A 23,950-nucleotide genomic window follows, 5' to 3' on the forward strand; every position below is an offset into this window, starting at 1 on the left:
CATTTCCATGTTTGCATGTCTTACCGTACTTGATTACAGCAAATTTCAGGTACTTTTAAACCCCTTCCTTCTTTTTTTATTAGCAGGTAGGTATATACATTTGGGTTACCTGAATTTTTAAAACAGCTTTATTGACATATAATTCAGATACTATACAATCACTCATTTAAAATGTATAATTCAATGTTTTCTGGTATATTCACATAGTTATACAACTATCACTACAACTGATTTTAGAATATTTTCATCACTCAGAAAAGAACCCCCCTACCCATCAGCAGTCACTCCCTATGTCCCCTAATTGATCCACTCCCTTGGAAACCTCTAATCTACTTTCTGTTTCTATAGATTTGCATATTGTGGACATTGCACATAATGGAACTATACAATACGTGGTCTTCTGTGATTGCCTCCCTTCATTTAGCATGATGTTGTTCAAGGTTCATCCATGTTTCAGCATGTATTAGTAGTTCATTCTTTTTTCTTGTCAAATAGTATTTCATTATATGGATATGCCACTTTTATTGATCAGTTAATCAGCTGTTAGACATTTAGATTGCTTCTACTTTTTGGCGATTATGAGTAATGCTGCTATCAACATTCACTTACAGGTTTTTGTGTGGACAACTGTTTTCACTTCTCTTGGGTATACACCTGGATGTGGATTGCTGAGTCATATGGTAACTCTGTATTTAACTTTCTGAGGAACTGCTAGACTCTTCCAAAGTGGCTACATCTCTTCACAATCCTACCAACAGTATATGAAAGTTGCAATATTTTCCACCTTGTCACCAACATTTGTTATTATCTATCTTTTTGATTATAGACATCTTAGTGAGTGTGAAGTAGTAGCTTATTGTGGTTTTGACTTGCATTTCCCTGATGGCTAGTGATATTGAGCATCTTTTCATTTGCCTAACGGATATTAATACATCTTCCTTGAGAAATGCCTATCCAGATCTTTTCCTCATTTTAAAACGGGGTTGTCTTTTGGTACAGCCACTGTGGAAGACAGTCTAGAGGTTCCTCAAAAAACTAAAAATAGAACTACCATACATATGATCCAACAATTCCAGTCCTGGGTATATATCCAGAAAAAATGAAAACAATTCAAAAAGATACATGCACCCCAATATTAATAGTAGCACTATTTACAATAGCCAAGATACAGAAGCAACCCAAGTGTCCATCAACAGATGAATGAATAAAGAAGTTGTGATACACACACATGCGCACACACACACAATAGTTTATTATTCAGCCATAAAAAAGAAAAAATTCTGCCATTTGCAGTAACACGGATGGACCAAGAGAATATTATATCTAGTGAAGTAAGTCAGACAGGGAAAGACAAATAATGCAAGTACTGCATATCACTTATATGTAGAATCTAAAAAACAATACAAATGAATGCGTATGCAAAATAGAAACAGACTCGTAGATACTGAAAACAAACTAGCGGTTACCAAAATGGTGAGGGAAAGGGGGAGGAGCAAACTAGGGATATGGGGTTAAGAGATACAAACTACTATGTATAAAATAGATACATAGCAAGGATATACTGTATAGCACAGGACATTATAGCATAAAGGTTTTTTAATTTTGATGAAGTTCAATTTATCTAACTTTGATTCTGTCAACTGTGCTTTTGGTTTCATGTGTAAGAGAGCTCTGTCTTACCTAAAATCAGGAACATTTAAACCTATGTTTTTTTCTAAGGATTTTAAAGTTTTAAAGCTTTAAAGAATATGATTTCACTTATATGTGGAATCTTAAAAACAAAATAAATGAACAAACATAACAAAATAGAAACAGACTCATGAACATTCAAAGAACAAAAGGGTGGTTGCCAGAGCGGAGAAGGGTGGAGGGATGAGTCAAATAGGTGAAGGAGATTAAGAGGTACAAACATCCAGTTACAAAATAAATGAGTCACAGGGACGAACTGTACAGTGTGGGGAATATAGTCAATAATATTGTAATAGCTTTGTATGGTGACAGATGGTAACCAGACTTACTGTGATGATCATTTTGTAATGTACAGAAACACTGAATCACTATACTGTGCACCTGGAAAAAACATAGTGCTGTAGGTCAATTATACTTAAAAAAAAAGATTGTTTTGGCCATTTTAGGTTTCTTGCATTTCCATATGGATTTTGGGATCAATTTGCAAATTTCTGCAAAGAAGTCAGCTCAGCTTTTGACAGGGACTACATTAATCTATTGCTCAATTTGGGGAGTGCTAAATAACATCTTAAAAGACAGCCTTTCAATCCATGAACATGGGATTTCTTTCACTTGCTTTCTTAAATAAATGAGAGTACTATGCACTTTTCTCTACCTTGCACTTTTATTTTACTTAACAATATGACCTGGAGTCACTCCATGGCAGTGTATATTCTCAATCCTTTGTACTACTGAAAAGCACTTCACTATGTACATGAACCACTTTTATTCAACCAGTCCCGTATTGATGGATGCTGGTATTGCTTTCCATTTTCACTATTACAAATAATGCTACAAAAAATATTCTTGTGTACACATCTTTTTGTACTTTTGCCAGTGTATCTTTGGGATAGATCTCCAGAAGTGGGATTGCTAGGTCAAGAGTAAATTCACTAGGTATTGCCAAATTCTGTCCCCCAGGCATTACATCTCCACCAGTGACATGTGAGAATGTATCTAGTGCCCACTAATTTTAAGGCATACCAAGGTTGAGAACCTTGGAATTTAAAAATCAGCTATTAGAATTATTAGAAGAGAAAGGTCATCTAAGTGGCTGGTGCCTGGAGGTACTGTGCAGTACATGGCTTGTGAAGAAGCCCTGATGGGGGCAGGTGGAGGGAGGAATGATGAAGGAGGCAGGGAACCTGCAAGAGGGATAGTTTTACAAATAAAGGCTGTACCAGAGACTCTGAGCTTCTAAGGGTGGAAAAACGCAAAGGTTCCCTGCCCTCAACTTGCCCCAATTTTGTAAGCCAGACAGCTTCTCTTGAGCAAGAAGCCACAGGCTAGAGTCAAACACTGAGGTCCCAAGAAAACAGGAGGACAAAAGCTGTTCTCCGTAGTATACATGGGGACCAGGAAAAATGTCAGGAGGCCTGGGTTAGTCCCACCTGTCACAATGACTGAAAATCTGGAAGACATCACATTTCCAAGCTTCATTTTTCTCTTGTTAAAATGTGAAGAAAAACTCTGCCTCTGAAGAACAGTCAGGAGAACGCCTATGATAATTCTTTGGGAATTGAAAGTGCCATACGAGTATGAGGGATCCTTACCACTCAGGCTGGATTTGAATTCTGGTTGTGACCACTTGCTTTCTGAGCTTCCTCGGTTATAAAACAGAGACAGTAGCACTTATTTCACAGGGTCATTTTAAGAAGAAAGTATATAATGCATGTAAAGTACGTGGCACAATGCCTGACAAATAGTACATACTTTAAAAGGTAGGTTATTAGTATTAGCACAATAAAGTTAGAATTTGCTGCATAACTTTGGGCAAATAAATGTTTTTTATTTGCTCTGCATGAATATGAAGAAAAATGTGAACGAACAAGTGAGTTAATAACACTGATTATCTTGGAGGGTAAAGTTAGGGGGAGAGAGTGATTGTTGGCTTTTTCTCTGTACACCTCTAGGTAGCTTGGTCTCTGAGCTGAATGCAAAAACCCAATGAGGCATCTCCAATGGAAAAGGAGGGGGGATGCAACTGATGACATGTACCCAGGGAGGGCTTCACAATGCTCTATGTCCTAACTGAGCAACATGCACAGGGATATTCATTCATTCTATTATTATTTACACCAGGAGTCAGCAAACTTATTCTGTAAAAGGCAGACAGTAAATACTTCAGGCTTTGCAGGCCATACAGTCCCTGTCATAACTACTCAACTCTGCTACTGTAGCACAAAAGCAGCACAGATAACACAAACACAAGTAAGTGTGCCTGTTTTCCCAACAAATCAACAGGCAGCAGGCTGGATTCAGCTCCTGGGTCGTAGCCTGCCAACTGATTTATACCTTTATACATGTTAAGCATATTCTTCTTTATGCTGAAGAAATTTAACAATTTAAAATATCAAACACATACATGTAAAAAAGCTATCAAATCTGTTCCCTAAAATAAAAAATCCAACAAGGTATATTTCCACAAATGAATTTCAGAACAGAACAATTCAATCTTAAATCTACAATCTAATCTTAAATAAAATCTTGAAGACAGAAATTTCTTTCAAAATTAATCTCATGTAAGAAAATTCTTCCTGTTCACTTCTCTCCTCTGCCCTCATCCTGTACTAAAATATTCACATCACACTTTATGTCTCTGCCTATCAAGAAGATGGAAAAATACAGTCATCAGCCTTTTGGTTTCTTTTTAAGCACCTGCCCCACCCTTTATCCATTCTTTCAACGTTCCAACTTCCTCCTCCCTAAAATAATGAATTTAAGGTAGAAAGAGATGAGGAAGAATGGAAATTTACAAGAAAAAGAGCATGACTGATAATTGTTACCAAGAAAACATTTTCCCTTTTTGCTCTTAATAGGCTGTAAAGCTGATGCAATTAAATTATAACTATAGCAACTCAGCTAGCATCACAGTCCTTTTGCTCCAGCAGCATCCTTGCACACAAGCAAAAGCCTGCATGCTCAAGACTGAGGGTAACTGCAGGCAACTAGGAGCAGCAGTAGCAGTAGGAGCCTGTGGGGAGGGCAAGTTAAGCAAAAATGTCTAAAGGCTGGTAGGGGTGTTGGGGAACAGTGTAGGGGAGCAGTTGGCTGCACTGAGCTGCAAAGCTGGATAGTAAAAAAAAAAATCCCTCTCAGGGTTCCTCTGATATACCTTTATCAATACCAATAGAACCAAAATTTACTAATATTTAAAAAAGTAAAATTCTGAGGAGGCCTACAGAATAATTTCCACAACATCTTCACTGCCTTGGCAGAGCAGCCAAAACATTTAGCTCTCAAGATTAGCTGGAAAAAGAATGTAGCCCTTATACTCACCCCTTGTGACATTTACTATGTACTCAAAACATGTTAACACCAGCACTTAGGTCTTTCTCAAGTTCAAGGAATGAAAACAGAGCAGAAGACTGACAATTTCCCACATAGTATCTCCCACACAGTATCAGCCACTTTCCATACCCAGCAAGGTAACAAGTAACAGCATCCCTCTATTTTCCCATGACCCTTCCACCAGGGCTAAAAGAGCATAAGGTCTGGAGTCAGCCTCACTGGGTTTGAATCCTGACTTACTACTCACTAGCTGCGTGATCTGAGAGGGTTACATGCCCTCTATGAACCTTAACTACTCAACTATAATACAGGGACCACAGTCCTACTATTTGTTGTGAGGATTAAGCAAAATCTTACTGATGCACAGTTAGTAATTTGTAAATCACATTTTTTATGGAATGTGACAAGATTTTTTTTCTGTGTCCCCAGATCATAAGCCCCTTGAGGGTAAGGACTATGCCCAGCAATGGCCTATACCTGGCACAGTGCAGACCCCAAATACATGTCCATGGAATTGGAATCAACAACCCAATTGGTGTTGTGTGGCAGCAGCAGCCACTGGCCAGGCAGTCAAGTCAGCACTTTTTCCTGCTGCACTCTCTTGGGGCTCACTTTCCCCTTCTACAATCAATTCGCAGGCACTGCATTTCCAAGGCCTTTCAGAAGTAGCCTCCGGATTCACTGACAATAAGTAGATGGAATCACTCCTCACTTGGATGGCTTCTCGTCACTAACTGCTCATCAATTTCTTCCAAGTGCTCTTAAAAACTTTGCTCATCGCTGAGGGCTCTCTGACTTTGAAGGTAACTCTTATCTGTGTGACCCACATTTACCAATATACTCACATGAGCCATTTATGACCCAACAGCCAGTGAACTCAAGCAGGAACTTCTGGGATGGTTTCTGTATGACAGAGCTCTTCACCCTTTCCCACCCTGATCATCTCTAACTATGATAAGGGCTCACAATTTGGTAGGCAGACAGACTCGAAAACGCAGGAGGCAGAGAGACAAAGCAAGGCTGCTGACCTGTTTACAAAACCTCTCTCAGTTCCTGAGAATCTGGCTTGTGTCTGTCATTTACAGACTGCATCCAATTCAAGGCAGGAAAGAAGAAACAGATCCTGCCCCCGAGCCACCCAGTACCAGTGCTGCCTCCCCACCAGTACTTACGCCTTGACATCTGCTGTCTCCTGGGATGTGCGAGTGAGGGTACGGGAACACAGGCGCTCACCCGCCTGCTGGATCTCCTGGAGGTTCCGTTCCACATGGGGAAGCTCTGAGATGCCCTCGGTCTCAGCGGCAAGCTGTTCAGCTTGCTGAAGGAGCTCATCAAACCCCTCAGTATCCATTGGAGATGCAAATCCTAGGTGGGGGGGTGGGGGAAGAAGAGACTCAAATCAAGGGAAATACAGGCTTCAAACATTGCCTGAACCTGTCACAAGCTTGACGAAACACTAGGACTTTTTGTAAACAGTTAAGGAGACAGCTCATCAACAAGCAGGATTTGTTCCTGAACATAACCCAAGAACAACAGGCCTACAGAGAAAATGAGTCAGACTGGGAAGAAATAGATCATTTCTGCGCATACTGACAGCCCCAAGATTGATTTCTGCCACCAGAACAAATGCAAAGATACTAAGCCCCAGACCAGAATTCCGGCCTCCCCCAAAAGACTTAAAGCTGACAAGGAAACAGAAGCCATGGCAGCAACCTCTGGGGGCTTAAAGAACCATCACCGCACATCCTATCCCTCCACTGGTCTCAGACAGAAAAATACTACCCCCCGGAGGGCAGAGCAATTTCTAAGGCCCTTATCTTATGATTCCCAACAACTCTGTGAGGCTCTTAAGCAGACAGAAGAAGCAACTCCAGTCCACAGAGCTCAGTTCTGTGCCCATAATACTCTCTGCTGTAATAAGGCTGAACTGAGACCAGAAGAACACAGGTCTTCTGACTAATCCCGTATTATTCTCACACAATTGTTCCTTGGCTAACATAAAAGATAGTCCTTTAAAATTCATGTCCAAGTCCCCATTCACTCATTCTTTAGCTTCCAAGGGTCCTGAGAGCAGAAATCCATGTCTCTTTGTTATATATGACATTCAGAATATTAGACTTAATTGTTATTATACCTACTATTTTTAGAAATACCATTGCTACTAATAATTATATTATACTAATATAAATAGTAGCTGGCTTCTAGACCATGAATATTATTAGCAAGATCACCTCGTTCTCCAACAATTGACCAAGAAAAGCCATATGAACAGTGTTGATATTTAATGGATATTATACATTTATGAATCTTCTATACACTGTACCATCCTTTCCACAAGGTTCTTGACCAAAAGAATGTTTTAAACTTCTAACATTATTTAAATCAACAGGCAATAAACAATATCAACATCATTTTAAAAAACTACATTGCTAAGAGATTAATAAAATTATTATTTATTTAAAAAAAGAACTAAAATCTTTAAGCTCTTGTTGATTATACTTTTCCTCCTTGTTTTAAATCGATGGCTTCTACTGCACTTTTGAAATCTCTCTGGTCTAGAATTGTAGTCACAATGTTAATGTAATATATAATTGTATCTCAGCTATGAAGCTCAGGTTAATGTTAAAAGGGCATGGTTTCCACCATAAATCCACAGCAGGAGAAAAAGGACTAAAAAAATGACCATTAAAGGACATTAACTTTAAAGGCAAGGGCACAAGTTTAAAACAAAAATAGCTCAGCTGGAGTAAACATGAAAAAATTTGGTATTCTTCATGAAGTGCCAAGTGGACTTTTTAATCTATAGACAAAAAGTTATATACACTAAAACTTTTAACCTAAAGTTTCTGGATAATCATTGTCTTTTTTTTACCTAATAGAATCAGTCTGTAACTGGCCATTTCTACCCATAGGAAAATGGGGTGGCAGAATGAGAAAGGTATCCTCGGGAACAGAAGCAGAAAGAAACAGAAGAGTAACACTATTAAACAACAGCTCTACCTGAGGGAGAAATGTTTTTCCTCAGAAGCCTACAGGGCCAATGACATTCTACGAACTACCGGAAACATGGTCGCTCACCGGAAAGAGGAAAGAAAAGTAATATGCTAACTTTTCCTCCCATATTTTTTTTTACTCTAAGATAAAAATAATTTGTCTAACAGAGCCAAGGAGAAGGAAATACTTTTCTTCCTTCGTAAGGAAAATTTTGGAACTCCCTGAATAAAATAAGATTTTTTTATGTTTAAAAGAAGGAAAAAAAGGAAGAAGAAACACCTAACATTTTCATATCAGACAAATTCAGACAAAGGAAATACTCAACTTCTCAAATGACCTGCCTATATAAAGATTTAAAGTGATGGATTTGAGGGTAAGTAATAAATGCAAAATAAGACATTATTTAATTTAATATGGTCCAATAAATAAGATTTCTTAAAGTTAATTAAACAGAATTATTCTAATCACAGTAAACTAAAGGCTGAGTCTTTAAACAACATCCTAAACTTATTATGCCCCAAAATGAGCTCTAATCTTTCATCTACAAAACCTGCTCTTGGACTTCTCAGTGTGGGGACTCTTACTCAGCTGCTTGGGCCAAAATCCTTGAAGACCTCCATGACTCACACTCCACATCCAATAGGCCAACAAAGCCTTTCAAATCTATCTTCAAATGCATCCACAATCTACCTCTTCCCACCGCCTCCACCCATCCAAGTCACTATCACATCTCAACTGGTTTCCTGGCTTCAGCCCTTGCCTCCTACATTTTCTTCTCAAACCAGCAATCAGTGATCCTTTTAAAGGCTGATCACATCCATCCTCTGTTTAAACGTCTCTTACCGAGTGAAGCCCTACAGAAGCAACTCGCCTCTCCTTACCTCCCAGACTCATCTCCAGCCCTGCCCCTCTTCCTTTCTTGGGCTCCAGCCACCCTGAGGCCTCCTCGTTGGTCCCCCAACACTTCAAGCACCCTCCTGCCCTAGAGCTTTGTACTCCCTATTTGCTCTACCTGGGACGCTCCTCTCCTAGATATGCTCGTGGCTGAGTCCCTATCTCTCTCAGCTAAACTGTCACCTAGCCTTTGATGACAACCTAGAACAAAATATTTAAGAGTGCAACCTGCAACCACTCCCAGCACTCCCCCATCTCCCTTAATGTCTGTCACCCCAGCTAGAATGTAAGCTACACAAGGGCAGGGATTTTTGTTCACTGATGAACCTTAAGTTCCTAGAACAGTGCCTAGCACATAGTAGGTATTCTTTTGTTGAATGAATAGGAGTTTTATTCTTATGTTTGTGGAGAATCTGTTCTTCTCCAAGGCTTCCTACACACCCTTGCCAAATAGCACCCACTGGCAACCAAAGACCAGAGCAAAAACATTCCCTTCTGACTACCAACTGATACTTAACATTTCTGAGGCTGCACAGCATAAGGCAGTGGCAGTATAAATGGCATGAATTCAGATCACACGTGGTCCAGACTAGTGCTTTCCCTCTAAATAGCCAGACAAAAAACAGTATTTTAGAAGAAAGAGCCAGTTTTCAGGTGAACAAATTCCAAACTAAAAGAAGAAATATACATATAGGAAGAATTGTGCTACATAACTTCAGAGTAGAAAATAAGCTTGTTCCATGTCTGTCCGTCTGCGAGAAGAGAGAGATGTATAATACCGTATTTGAGGAAAACTGGATCTGTCCTGCACTCTAACTCAACCAGTGGAAATTAATTTACAAAGTTATTAAAGTTTCCAAATCTATACTTTGATGTAGTCATCATCCCATTTCATTAAAATTTTTAAATGTATGGTTACTTTCATAAATTTAAAGATAAATATCAATTTAGTCACAAAATATAGGAGTTAAACCAAACAAATACCAATTTTGACCCAAGATACTGAAAAGTGATCATGAAAATAAGCTCTGTCCAAAGAGAGAACTAAAATGATTGGGGGGAGGGGAGGCGTGAGGGTGAAGTCCAAGCTTTGCATTGGGAAAATCTGGCCAGGACACATGTGGAGGTGGGATGCCAGCTGCACGTTTGGGGAGGTATGGAGGAAGAAGCCAGAAGAGGCCACACTGAGAACCCATGGAAGTGGGATGTGGAAAAATCAATGCGGCAAAACTGGGGCTGGACAGGAAAAGGCCAGCAAGGTAGACCCACGGCACCAGGACTCCTTTCTGCCAACAGTGACCCTGAGCCTGATTGCTGAGAGGCCTCTGGAAACAATGAAAGGTGCTTCAGAAAGCATCACAGTGCATCAGCACTCTGAGCAACAAACTGCTCTCCGTGCCTCTGAGCAGAAGTCCTACTGAGCTTTAACAGACCTCCTCAAACACCTGGGCAACTGTAAGCCTTAAAATGAAGGGCAAACTTACCACTGCTGTTAGAAGGCAAGACTGGTTATCCTCTGGCAGGGAGAGGGACAGAAACAAGGCTCCCGGGGTGCTGGTACTTTTTTTTTTTTTTTTTTTTTTAATTCTAGGTGCTGCTTAATAATGTGTTCACTTTGAGAACACTCATGGAGCTAGACTCATGACTTATGTACTCTTCTGATTGTGCATCAAACGTCAATAAAAAAAGTTCCCCCCAACTAACAAAGGACCATGACCCACTGTTTTTCAGAGGCTGCAGGCATGTTAGAAATGGTAGATGCTCTTAGTGGGAAGTTCCCAAGACCCAGACTTCTTCACCACACATAGAGGATGCTAAGAAAATTAACTAAAGGAAAAAATTAAAGCCCACAGCTTTATAGAGATAGCTCCTACCTATAGCTAAAACCAAGGGCTAGGCAGACTTTCATTTCCTCTAATTAGTCAGCATTCACCTGTCACTCAGTGTCCAAAAAAATGCTCCTTCCAGGCACATAAACATCCTTAACAAAGAGAAAAAAAGCCTCAAATTGCATATAGGATAAAAATGAACTTTAAAATGGTCATTTCCATATTCCCAATATAACCCTGTTAAATAATCAAGCCAGAAAAGAGTAGTGTAGTATAAGAAATAAATTTGTTCTTTGTCCCCAGATTCCTGGCACAAAGCTTCTAAAACCCTTGGAATGCCTTGAAGTTAGGAGTTTTGGGGGTTCTTTTAAAATACCTTTACTGTGGTATAATTCCTGCATAGTAAACTACACATATTTCAGATGTACAATTTAATGAAATTTGACAGATGTATACAACAATAAAACTACCACCACAACTAAGACAACTAACATTTCCATCACTCCCCAAGAGGTGTAAATTTCCAACTCCTGATTTAACCCTTCCCACCTCCTTTACCCACTGGTAACCATAAGTTTGTTCTCTGTGTTTGTGAGTCTGTTTCTGTTTTGTAGATAAGTTCATTTGTGTCCTTTTTTTTAGATTCGACATATAAGCAATATCATATGGCATTAAGTTAGGAGTTTTTTGTAAATCACGAGAAGTCCCCTCTTAAGCACACCCAAGTTTATGTAAAAGAGGCAACTTGGAGGGGCTATGCTAGGTAGCCTCAGGATGGGGCTCGTCCCCAGAAAGGCCAAGTGATTAGAGGGTTGGAACTTTCAGCCCCACCCCCTTAACCTCTGGGAAGGAGAAGGGGGGGCTGCAGATTAAGCTCTATAAAAACTCTTGAATAATGAGGTCTGATGAGTTTCTGGGTTGGTGAATGCATCCACATGCTGGGAGAATGGCACAGCTCAGTTCCATAGGGGCAGAAGCTCCTGTGCTAAGGACTCTTCCGGACCATATCCTAGGTACTTCTTTATCTGGCAGTTCATCTGTATCCTTTATAACTAACTAGTGAATGTTAAGTGTTTCTCTGAGATTTGTGAGCTGCTCTAGTAAATTAATCAAACCTGGGGTGGTGGTGGAGGTGGTGACTGTGAGAACCTTTGATCTGTAGCCAGTTGGTCAGAAGCATAGCTAACAACCTGGACCTGGCAACTGGCATCTGAAGTGGGGAGGTGAGGGTGGGGGGTAGTGTGGTCTAATGAGGCTGAACCCTTAACCTATGGGATCTGACGCTATCTGCAGGTAGACAGTGTCAGAATTGAGTTAAATTGTAGGGTACCCAGCGGGTGTCCAGAGAATCTGAGACTTGCTTGATGTGTGAAAAATCCAAATATCTGGTGTCAGAAGTGGAGGTGCTGAAGTGTGAGAGGAAAGAAAACACAGGAAGAGTATTTTTCCCTTATAAGTAGACACATAAATATTCCAACTGCTGAGCACTTCTAGACCACTTAAAATCAGGGTTCTCAGAGCAGCGCCTTCAGGATTTTGCAGGTGATCTGATTCCAGTCTCTCAGAGTATTCACATTTATTGTATTAAAATGACTACACATCTACTTTCTGGTATTAATTACCAGTTCATTAGTTGCTTTTCTTTTAAAGCATCAGTCACAAGTAGAACACGTCTTTTCACTTGCTTTGTGGACTCCCAAGCTGGAGAACCATGACTGTCTTAAAGCACACTGGATCATTCCAGAAATGGCTGTTACTAGTTCTCTTGACTCTAGCCTATGTTCCTTTCAGGATATTCTCCTGATAACAGGTGCCTGGAAAGACTGCAAGCTGACAGAAAACAAAGGAAAGTATGAAGAGCCTTACAGCCATCCATCCCAGACCTGTCTACCAAACTCTCCCAGTTTCTAGGCTTTGAGACTGGCATCTCAGGGCAAGGGTCACAAATTTTTTTTCTGTAAAGGGCTGGACAGTGAACATTTTAGGCTTTATGGGACAGTCTCCATCACAACTGCTCAACTCTGCCTGAAAGCAGATAATAGGTAAGCAAGCATGGCTGTGCTCCAATACAAATTAATCATAGCCACTCAAATTTGAATTTCATAAAATTTTCATGTGTCACGAAACAGTCTTCTTTAGATTTTTTCCAACAATTTAAAGATGTAAAAACTCTCCCCAGTCTCTCTGGCCCACAGTCCATAGTTTGCCAAGCCCTGGTTTGCTAAAGGTATCCGAGCTAGACCTGGTAAATAAATCCTAGTTGAGTTCTCACTAGCCTGCTCCAGTGCCCCTGGCAAACCCAACCTCACTGGGTCTTAGCAGTGAAAACACTTACAAAGATCGAATGACACAGTAGGCCTATTGTCATTCCCCTTCCCTACTGAAGCTGTTTATTTGCAGAGTATATTTGGAGGAAGAAACGTGTTTTGTAAATGATGAAATCTGTCCAATGTTCTTTTCACCTAAAGCACAGAATGCTAGTGGGAACTCACTCACTGCCCTTTGCGAGTACACCACAACATATTCAACAACCCATGTTGTTTTTCCTTTTCCTCATCACCCACAATCCAAACAGCCCAGTTATCCAAGAAATACCAAGGGCTGAGAAAGAGATGAAAGGATAAAGACAAGGCCATCTGTCTTTTCTTTAGTGTCAAAGGAATCTCTCTCTCGACTTGCATGGGGAGATGATACCAGCTACCTTTCCGGCAGGATGTCAATATACTCAAACAATACTTATTACCACTCACCATGGAATTCTAATTTTACCACATACCCAAAATTTATCTCTTTCAACTACAAAGATCCTGCAATCTAAAAAATGCATATTTAGCACTGCTATATGTTTTTGGATGTTGTCAGAAGAGTGAATTTCATATATATCAGAGGAAATAACTGACACTTCAATTTATACTTTTTTTCAAAATGTACAACGTTATTCCTTTTTCCAATTATTTTTTAAAGTTTTAATATGACAGTAAATCCAAAAAGAATGTTTTAAACAGGATGGATAAACAGAAGACTGGGCTTTGAACCCATACATCTGGCTTGAATCTAGAATGTTCACTTAAGTTGATGGTGGGTTGATTTACCCCTGGAATAAAATCCAAATCTCCCCTCTTAATTTCCTCATCTCTAAAAAGGAGATGATAATGCCTACCTACTTCAGGGGGTTGATGATACACAGAAAGTATTTTATAAACTCTCCTGATTTATGTCACTGTAAAATGCTATTTTAGCCTTTTTCCAAAACTGCCAATTTGGCAACTTTTTGTCACTTAACTATAAATGTCTGCTGCAAAAAATCTTCTAGTAAATATATATGATACTAAATTACAGCTAATTTAATCACAACTTCATATCATTAAGAACTTCTGGAAGACAGTTATAATTTTTAAATTCCCCACTATCAAATATGGTTTTTTACTATAAATCCAAATTTCCACAATGAAGGTGTGATTCAAAAGAAATTCAGCACTAAATTGCAAAAGGCAATCTTGCCCTCAAACCTTCTTATTAATTAGACTGTAATAGGATTAAAACAAAGAACAGTGCTGAATGTTCAACACCAAGACTAACGAGGAAAGCCTCACAGGAGGTGTCAAAAGTTGAAGACTGGTTCTGTTCTCCTCTCTTCTTCTGAATATATAAACTATGGTTAAATGACAATATCATTCTACTTTCTACTTTGTACTATATCTGTCAGCTGTCAATTACAACAACAACCAAAAGAAAATTACATCCTAACAGGTACTATCGTTTCAGACACCTCTGGAAGAGGAAGGAAAAGAAGATTTAAAAAAAAAAAAATGTGTTGTTGGATCATTCTTTACAGTCCTTAGAGACTAAGTAAAAGAGTTAGACATAGTCATTATTCAGAAGGTAGATTTTCAGAGAAAACAAAGAACTGAAATAAATTACCCTAGACAGAAGAGAAATGAAGACCTGGGTGATTCAGTACTAGTTCCGGCCTGGGTGACTCAGAGTCTGCAGTAAGGAGTATGTGGTATCAGCTTTCCTGATACATAAACTAACACGTACTATTTCATCTTCAAAAGGCAAAGAGAAGTAACCTGGCATCACAAAGAAAAGTAAAGTATCCAGACGGGCTACTTTCTGACCAACTTTCTGAGGAGAAGGCCTGGGATTAGAACTGTGGACCCTACCCTGGCTTTGCCCCACACCAGCCCTCTGACCCTTGAACTGGTCCTTCCTCGTCTCTGGAGACTAGTTTCACCACCAGTGAGATGTAGGGGTTGGCTCAGGTGATTTCTGAGGTCCTGTCTACCATGAAGAATCTACAAATGTGGGATATTTTAATTCAGTCTTTAAACTCACATAATAATGTGTCCTTGGAAGGAGCAGCTCTATTTTAGCAGTGATGAAAATTAATCTGTATACAGAACCTCAGGAATGATACCTGCCCAATATTACAGCTGGTATCAACAGGGACAGATCAACACATCTACCTCCAAAAGGCTTTGGCTCTGGCTCTTCTCTCTAAACCAATGGTTCTCAGCTAAGGGGCAGCTTTGCTCCCTGGGAGCACTGGCAATTTCTAGAGACATTTCTGGTTGTCACAAAACGGACAGAGAGGCTACGTGCTACTGACATCCAGAGGACAGAGGCCAGGGGTGCTGCTAAACATCCTACAATGCCCAGCACAGCCTCCACAACAAAGAATTATCCAGCCCAAAATATCAATAGTGGCAAAGCTGAGAAACCCTGCTGTTAACTAAGGAAGGCTTCTAGTCCTCAGGGCCATAACACCAGCATCAAAGGCACCAGGAACCCTGGAAATACATGCATACTTTTTTTAAAAAAATAAGAAAAGTACTATAGCAGTTATCAGATTCTAACAAAAGTCTGAGTCCCTCGCCGCAAAACCGCCCCCCCCCAATAATCTTAAAACCATTGTATATACAGAATTGTACCATTTGGTTTTTTTTATGGTGGTATAGTCATACCCTGGCATGCCAAACAGCAATGAAAAAGATCAGACTACAGCTACATGAAACAGTAGGGATAAATTTCACAGACATAACAGTGAACTTCAGCAGCAGATACCAAAAAAAGATGTACCGCACAATTCCATTTATATGGATTTTAAGAAAAGAAAAAACTAATCTGTGGTGCTAGAAATCAGAACACTGGTTATCCTGAGGGTTGGGGAATGACTGGGAGGGAGCACAACAGAACTTTCCTGGCACTATAGACTGAAACATGTCCCTCCAAAATTCATATGTTGAAGTCCTAACCCCTAATCTGATGGCATTTGGAGGAGGGGCCTTTGAGAGGTAATCAGATTTAGATAAGGTCACAAAGAGGGGACCCTCATGGTGGGATGAGTACCCTACTAGGAAGAGACACCAGAAAGCTCCTTCTTCTACCTCCCACCCCCACTCTACACACACATTCACCCAGGAAAGAACATGTGAGCACATTCAAGATGGCGGCCATCTACAAGCCAGGTAGAGGGTCCTCACCAGAACCAAACCACATGACATGCTGGTCTCAGACTTACAGCTTTCAGAGCTGTGAAAAAACAAACTTCTGTTGTTTAAGCCACTCAGGCTATGGTAGTTTATACGGCAGCCCAAGCTAAGATCCTGGGGTATTGGAAATATTCTATATCTCAACATGGGTGGTAGTCACATGAGTGAATAAATATTTAAAAATTCATTAAGCTGCTTTCTCTTTCTACACACACAGGTGCGCGCACACACACACAGGTTTGTTCACAGATAGCATTCAGAAGAAATAGCAAGAAACATAACATCAACACAGCAAGAAACTTAGCATTACCTGCAGAGAGAGAGCAAAGCTATGAGTGGGAGATTTCTACTTTCCACTTTATACCCTCTGTCAATCTGAATTTTTTCCCGTAAGTGTACATGACCTTTTCAAATTTTAATAACTTATTCATTTAAAAACTGCTCTAAACTCCCTGTTTCAGAGTGTTTGTCTCACCGCTGCCCAGAATCCTGGATGGCAATGGATGTAAAGTCCACACCCCAGCTCTGCTTCTTGCACTCATACTCCAACCCTGGAGTCCCCAGGCACTGCCTGCGCATTTCCACTCAAACCCATAACTGTCACACCCAGTATGTCTCAAAGTGCAGTTATCCACTCACAACCACCACCACCATCATCAGCTGCCCTCCCAACACCCCCATCCCTGACCTGTGTCCTGGCTTCTCTCAGATTCTAACTCTCCCTTCCCGTTGCCTCTGTATGTGACCTTGGATTGTTTCTTTACAGGTATTCTCCGCTCTCCAGACTCAAGAACCAAAACATATGCAGATACATTTTCGAGAGAAAGCAGGTAGCTATTATTCCTCATTATCCAAACTACTGCTACTCCCTAACAAAATCTCAGGAAACCAAAGACCATAGATTCAGACAACATATATCCCTCACTCTCCAAAACTCTCATAACCTAAACAGATTTAGATAGCAAGGGATGTTTCATTTTTGCAGTGTCTTCTGTTGCTTCTTTTCTTTTCCCAGCTTTATTGAGACATAACTGACATATAACACTGTATAATTTTAAGGCATACACAATGATCTGATAGACATATATACTGCAAAATGATTAGCACAATAAGGCTAGTCTAACTGTTGCTTCCATCCACATCACCACACAAGACCAGACTTCAATCTCTTCCATCTTGCTAGATGTGCGCACTTCTTCTAGTCCCTCCCAACTCTGTGTACTGTGGTCATCATCACTTTCCCTATGTTGCTCCTGCTCAAAAGCCCTCAATGCCTCCCATTCACGGGATCTAGATGCAGCACTGCTCTTAGGGAAACCCTGCGTAGTTACCTGATGTACTCTGTCCCTGGCCATCCTCGTACATCTCTGCTCTGTGCCCTTGCTCACGCCATTTTTTGCAACCAGGAACATCTACTCATCTTCCACTGCACCCCTGAGATCCAGCCAGGAACTCTACTCTCTAGCTGGGTGACTTCGAGCAAGTTAATTACTCCCTCTGGGCCTTGCTTGTAAAATGGATAAACAGTTGTACCTCCCTTGCCTGCCACCCAGTAACCACTCAAATATTAGCTATCATTTTTACCACCAATTCAAGTCCTACCTACCAAATGGTTTCCTCGATCCCCATCCCACAGGAATCTCCCCTCATTGAAACTCTCTAGTCCATTTATTTATCTGCCTTACACATTTCTACACAGCCAATCCTCTGTTTTTGTGCTCCACAGGGTTTCTGCAGCCTCCTTATTTCACTCTGGAGCTCTTACAGAGCTATTTTTGTCAATGTACAGTTGTTTATGTGCTGTTTTTGTTGTTTTTGTGGGGGGGACAAGCATCAGGACCTCTTACTCTGCCATCCTGCTGACATCATTCTCATTTCCCTTGTATTATTGTCTATTAATATTCTCTCCCAAACAGCTTAAAGTATTTTACAGCTTTACTAAAAAAAAAAAATGTATCTCCAACAGTGCCCTTAAACAGCAGCTAGATCCTCAATATAGTCACTGCCAGAATAACCTTCTACAAACCTCCTAACTGTCTAATGACTCACTTTCTAAATTCTTATGTTGACCTTGTAAAGTCCACCAAAGTTAGAGCCCCATCTTCCTTCTTTCCTTCATTCATTTAAGAAATACTTATTGAGCATCTACCACATGCTAGGTACTATTTGTGCAAAGCAATGGGGATGGAGCTGTGGAAAAACCAGACGAGGTTCCCAGCTTCAGGGAGCTGATGTCTGTTACAAGACAGACAGTAAAAAAGAATAAACAAATACACAAATGATGCCAGGTGTTGACAAGTGCTACAAAGGAGATAAAATAGGAGGATGTGGCAGAGTGGACTGTTTAACTGCTTTAGCTGGTGTGTTCTGAAAAGCTTCTTTTAAAGGGAAACCTTTGAGCATAGACCTGAATGAAGTAAAGGAGGTGTGCTATGTAGGTATTTGGGGGAAGAATGTTCATGTCAAGGAAACAGTAAATACAAAAGCCCCAAGGCAGAAGTGTATTTTGCAGAAGTGTACTGAAGAGCAGGAAGCCACATGGCTGAAGCACATAATCCTGGGCAAGGGTGGTGGGAGAAGGGGTCGGGGCAGGGTCAGATCATGTCAGCTTCCCAGCACCAGGTAAGGACTTTGGATTTCAGTCTAGGTGTGATGGTAGCCAGTGAAGGCGTGAGCCTTCTCTAAGGTTCACTTCCACTGCTGTGCACAGAACAGACTTGGGGTTGGGGTCAGGAGGACAAAGTAAGACCAGGGAGGCCAGTCAGCAGGCTACTCCATCACCCAGATGTAATACATGAGACTGGCATGGACCAGGGTGATAGTGGGGGAAGAGACAAAAAATGGTCTGATTCATGTGTGTATTTTAAGAGAAGATTTAGTGTAGATATGAATGGCTGATGTGAGAGGAGAAAGAAGTCAAGCATAATGCCAAGGTTTTAGGCCTGAGTTACTCAGACAGTGAAGACACCATTTACCGAAATGAGGAAGACAGGGAAGGGAGTAGGCTTGGACATCAGAGGGCTGCCATGAGGATGGCATTAGATTATACAAGTAAAGCCCATGGCAGAGACTCGCACACAGCCAGAGCTCAGGAAGTGATGGCTGTCCTTTTATCCACTGTCACTGGTTCCTTCTCCTAGAATTTAGATCTCTTCTTCCCTAAAATAATTTCTCATCAATAGGGAAAACTGGATGAGTACAGAGAACCCTGTCCTATCTTGCATATTTTCTATAAATCTGAAACAATTCTAAAATAAAAAGTTCATTTAAAAAAAATTCTCAACACCGTCCTCCTCTGTCTCCCACTCACTTCACAAAGAGATAGCCATCCTTTGTCACATCTCACTCGCTGATCACCAACCGCAATCTAAGTTCTGCTTGCCTCCCTCCCATCTCCTGAATTCCTCAGCACTCACCAATGACCTAACTGCCAAATCCAATGGACTTTCATTCTTTCCTTTCTCACAGCCTTCGACACCCTGACCATTCCTTTCTTCCTGAAACTCTCTTTCCCTTGACTTGGAGATGCCACCTTCTCCTGGTTCTCCTCCTGCTTCTCCAGCTCCTCCCTCCCAGGCTCCTCTGCTGTGGTTTCTTTACCTACCCACCCCTCAAATGCCAAGCCTCTACCCTCCTCTTCTCCCACTATATATTTCTCTGGGTAACATCCACCTGGGCCATGGCTTCAACTACAATGAACTCCATGGCTACAACTACCAGAGGCCATTAATCTTCCACATGGCTACAGACATCTCTGAATCTGTTCACATACACATGTGCTACAACAGAACCACACATACTCTTGAGCATGGAGAGTCAGAAGGCACAATGCTGCCCTGACCAAGAAAGTCCATCTAAGGACCCCTGGGGTCTCTCTGGGCCCAGGCAAGGACCCTGATCTATCAAAACAAACGTGACTTCCACACATCTATGCTCAGCCTAGCTCTATCCCCAGGCCAATATTTCCACTGTCCACCTGACATCTCTACACCTGGCTGACCAATGGGTGCCTCAAACTATACATACTCCAAACACCTCACTTCTCTCTCCTCTTAGCTACCACCTCCATCACCAGCCTCACTATTTCCCCCTCCTGCATTTCCATTCTCTCTTGGTAAAACAATCAGCACCCAATCAATTCAGCCAGAAACCACCTGGGAGTCACCTCAGGCTCTCCCGAGCATCCAGCCAATCTCCAGGTCTACCTCTCAAACCTTTTGCAAAGTTGAATGCTCATCTCCTTTGCCCCCACTCTAACCTCATGCTTTTCTCCTCATTACCTCAACAGTCAGTCTTCTAATCGACCCTCCCCTTGGCCAGAGAGGTCTTTCTGAAATGTTCCCCCTGCCTTTATCCCCATGGGACACCTTCCATCCCCTACAGGAGGAAGGGCTCATGCTTTGACACAGCCAAACAGGGTACCCTCCAAAGAATGGGCACTGTCACCCTTACCATCCTCATCTCCTTCTGCCCTTCCCCCAAAGATATCTGAGCAATTTGCTACTCCTTGGGGTGCCTCATGCTGCTTCCTCCCTTCAAACCCCGGCACATGCAGGAGCACACCTTACTATAACACAAACCTACCCTGTCTCACGGGAACTCCTATGTATCTTGCAAAGTCAGCTGGGACAGTCCTACCTACCCGAAACCCCTTCCACACTATTCTGAACCTTATTACTATTCTTTCCTGGACAGTTGGAAGGGTTGTGATGATTTCCTCCCAAGTCTGTCTCCCTTTCTACATGGAGAATTCCTATAGGGTAAGGTCCACAGACTGCTCAGCTAGAACCCTCAGCTGCTAAGCTTGGCACATAAAAGGTACCAAATAAATGTGTGCTGGATAAAGTGACCTGTTCCTGAACACACCTCGGATCCTCACCTCGGGGTCTTTACTCTGATAACTCCCTCTCCTTGGCACATCCATCTTTCCCTCTACCTTATTTTGTACTTAATTCCATCAAGAAGCAGGTTCAGACCCTCGAGTTCACCACATCGCCAATGTTCCCACCTTGTGGTATCTGCACTTGCTGCTCTCCTTCCAGGAGTGCTCTTCCTCTAGATATACCCCTCTCTGATTTCAGTCAGGTCTTTGTTCAGGTATCCTTGTCCTCTTTTTAAAAAACAGCCCTGACACTACATGTTACACCTGTGTGTTTACTGCTGGTGGTGTGCTCGACAGAGACAGCAGCTCAGTGATCACATGCCTCTCATTCACCACTGCATCCTCAAGCCTGGAATGGTGCCAGGAGCATGGATTTACTTCCTGTTTATTGAGCACCTACTGTATGCCAGGTCTAGGTGCTGGGGATACATTAGGGAACAAAACAGATAAAAGTCCTCCCTTCACCTTCTAGAGGAGGAAAACAAGAAATACACAAGCTAAACAAGTAAAATATAAGAACAACTAAAGTGATAAAGGAAGATAGGAAGTGGAGGAAGCCTCACCAGGCGACCCTTGAATAAAAACTTGAAAGTGAGCAGATCATATGAATACTGAACCGCAAGCACAAGGGTCCTGAGACTAAAGCATGTCCGCCACGTGGAAGGGGAGGGTACCAGAAAATAAAAGTGGGAAAGTAAGAGGGGGTCAGATTATGAAAAGCCTTATAGCTCACTGTAAGGAGTTCATCTCTAAAAGAAATGGGGACCCAGTAGAAGGTTTTTTAAGTAAACGAGTGACATAATCTGACTTGTGTTTGAAAAGGATCCTTCTAGTTGCTGTGCTGAAAACAGGGGCCAGGGCAGAAGCCAGGAGACCAGATGGGAGACTATTTCAATAACCCAGGTGACAGGTGTTGATGATTCGGCCTAGGGTGTCAAGCAATGAATGTGGAGTAAGAAAGAAAGCAGTCAAGGATGACTCAAAGGTTATTGGTCAGAGCCTTTTACATCACTGAGAAGAGGGGGAAGAATACAGCAAGAAGAGAAGTCTAGGAAGAGAGGTGGAGGGGAGCTTGCTAGCCCTATCTTGACATGTTCAGTTTGAGCTCCCAACCAACAATCTTAGTGGAGATATTAAGTAGGCAGCTGGATATAGGTCAAGAAAGAAGCCCAGGCTGGAGATATAAATGTGGGATCTGTTAGCCTAATTTATAGGTACTTAGAACTATGGGCCTTGAGTGGGATCACCATAAATAAAAACTGAAAATGTCTCAAACACAAATGCACAAAGAACAGGTGAAAGGAAGAAAAAAACTATGATGCCCAAGGACACCCTCTCACGTCCCCCAAAAAGAACAGAAACGTGACCCTTACTCATGCTGAAAGACATTTCGGTAAAAAACAAAAGCAAAAAACCTCCTCACACCTGACAAGAGGAGCAAATCCCGACCAGCGGCTGTCAATGGGTCGTCCAACCTTTGAAAAAAAGACCCCTGTGGTAGGCCTCGTAATTTTTAAAAAAGAGACCCAGTAAACGTAAGCACTGCCTTTGCAGAGGATGGGGTGTTGTGAGTGCAGAGAATGAGCAGGCCATCTCCAGGTTCTAATCACCAGCATTTCCCTGGGTGGGAAGGAGCATTCCCCTGGATGCAGAGGAGATAGGCCAAGGCTCACAAGATCGTCACCCTCGCCCCAAAGATCCCTCTCCTCGGAGGGCAACGTCTCCCTACAGGGTGTATGCTGAGGGGCGAGCGAGTTGGAAGGGCGCGGTCAACGAGGTGGTCAAGCGGATTGCGGTGGTGGGGAGGGGTGGCCGATCCAGCATAGGGTGGGCTCCCGGGGCAGCGGTGGGCGTGGCGCACCGTGGCAGAGCGCTGTAGTGGTGGAGGAGGGCATTCGGAAGGCCGTGGCTCCGTATTCAGAAAGAGGACAGAGAGCAGGTACTCCCCGACCGCAGCTCTACGCTATAATAGTGGGCGGTTCGGCAGGGCGCTGTCGCCGGCGTCAGGCATGCCGGCTGCCATGAGGCGAACGGGAAGTGTGAGCAGCACGGCTCCGAGCTGGGGACCGGACCCCGCCCAGCCACGGGGCCCTGGGTTCAAGGACATGACCTGAGCAGGAAGGACGCGGCCTCAGACACCCTTACCTGGCGCTGCAGCCGTGTCGCCGCTCAGGTCCCGGCTGAAGAACGCGGCCGCCGCTTCTCGCGCCGCTCGCCCGCGCCTCCTGATTGGTCAAGGCCGGCCTTCCCAGAAGGCCCCGCGCGGCGCGCCGCCAAATGAACTTTATGGAGACCCGTGGAGGAGGACACGGACACCGGCGGGATTGGGGGCGGGGCGGGGCGGGGTGGGGGCGGGGCTTTGGGCTGAGTTGTCACTCCCTGCACGCCCGCGACCACCGCCCTCACCCCTCCCACGTGGTTAGAGTCGGCACTGGCCTGAGAAAGCGATTCCGTAATTCCTGCGCGGACTTCTTACCCTTTACTGAGCGCCATCCGAGTGCCAGGCACTATTCTAGGTACTGGGGGCAAAGTGGAGACCACGACAGACAATATCCCTCCCCTAATGGAGTTCTCAGACTGGTGGGAGAAACAAAAAATAACAAATCACTGTCAGTTTGTCAGGAAGGTAATGATGAAAATAGCAGGGTGATGGGGGAGAGAACGCCTGTGTGGTCAGGGAAGGCCTCTGAGGAGGTGACGGCTGAGCTGAAACATGAATGATGAGAAAGTGTCAGCCTTGCATAGTCTTGGCTGCAGAACATTCCAAGTAGAGGGAACAAAACTGAAGACTCCAGGGGAAACAAGCCTGGTATTTGAAGAATAGAAAGAAGGGGAGT

At 42.4% G+C, this 23,950-nt stretch overlaps 1 protein-coding gene across 1 annotated transcript in view; it reads right to left on the reverse strand.

The window, feature by feature from the left end:
* Positions 1 to 23,355, reverse strand: part of NUP93 (nucleoporin 93) — a 99,022-nt gene extending 75,667 nt beyond the window's left edge. Inside the window, exons 1-2 of the mRNA XM_031458407.2 lie at positions 23,259 to 23,355; positions 6,192 to 6,384 (exon numbers count right to left, since the gene is read on the reverse strand). Of these exons, the coding sequence (XP_031314267.1) occupies positions 6,192 to 6,370 (179 nt within the window). The 5' untranslated portion in view covers positions 6,371 to 6,384; positions 23,259 to 23,355. The remainder of the gene's footprint in view (positions 1 to 6,191; positions 6,385 to 23,258) is intronic.
* Positions 23,356 to 23,950: the final 595 nt, after the last annotated feature.

Source organism: Camelus dromedarius, chromosome 9, assembly GCF_036321535.1.
Source record: "Camelus dromedarius isolate mCamDro1 chromosome 9, mCamDro1.pat, whole genome shotgun sequence".
NCBI classification, from domain to species: domain Eukaryota; kingdom Metazoa; phylum Chordata; class Mammalia; order Artiodactyla; family Camelidae; genus Camelus; species Camelus dromedarius.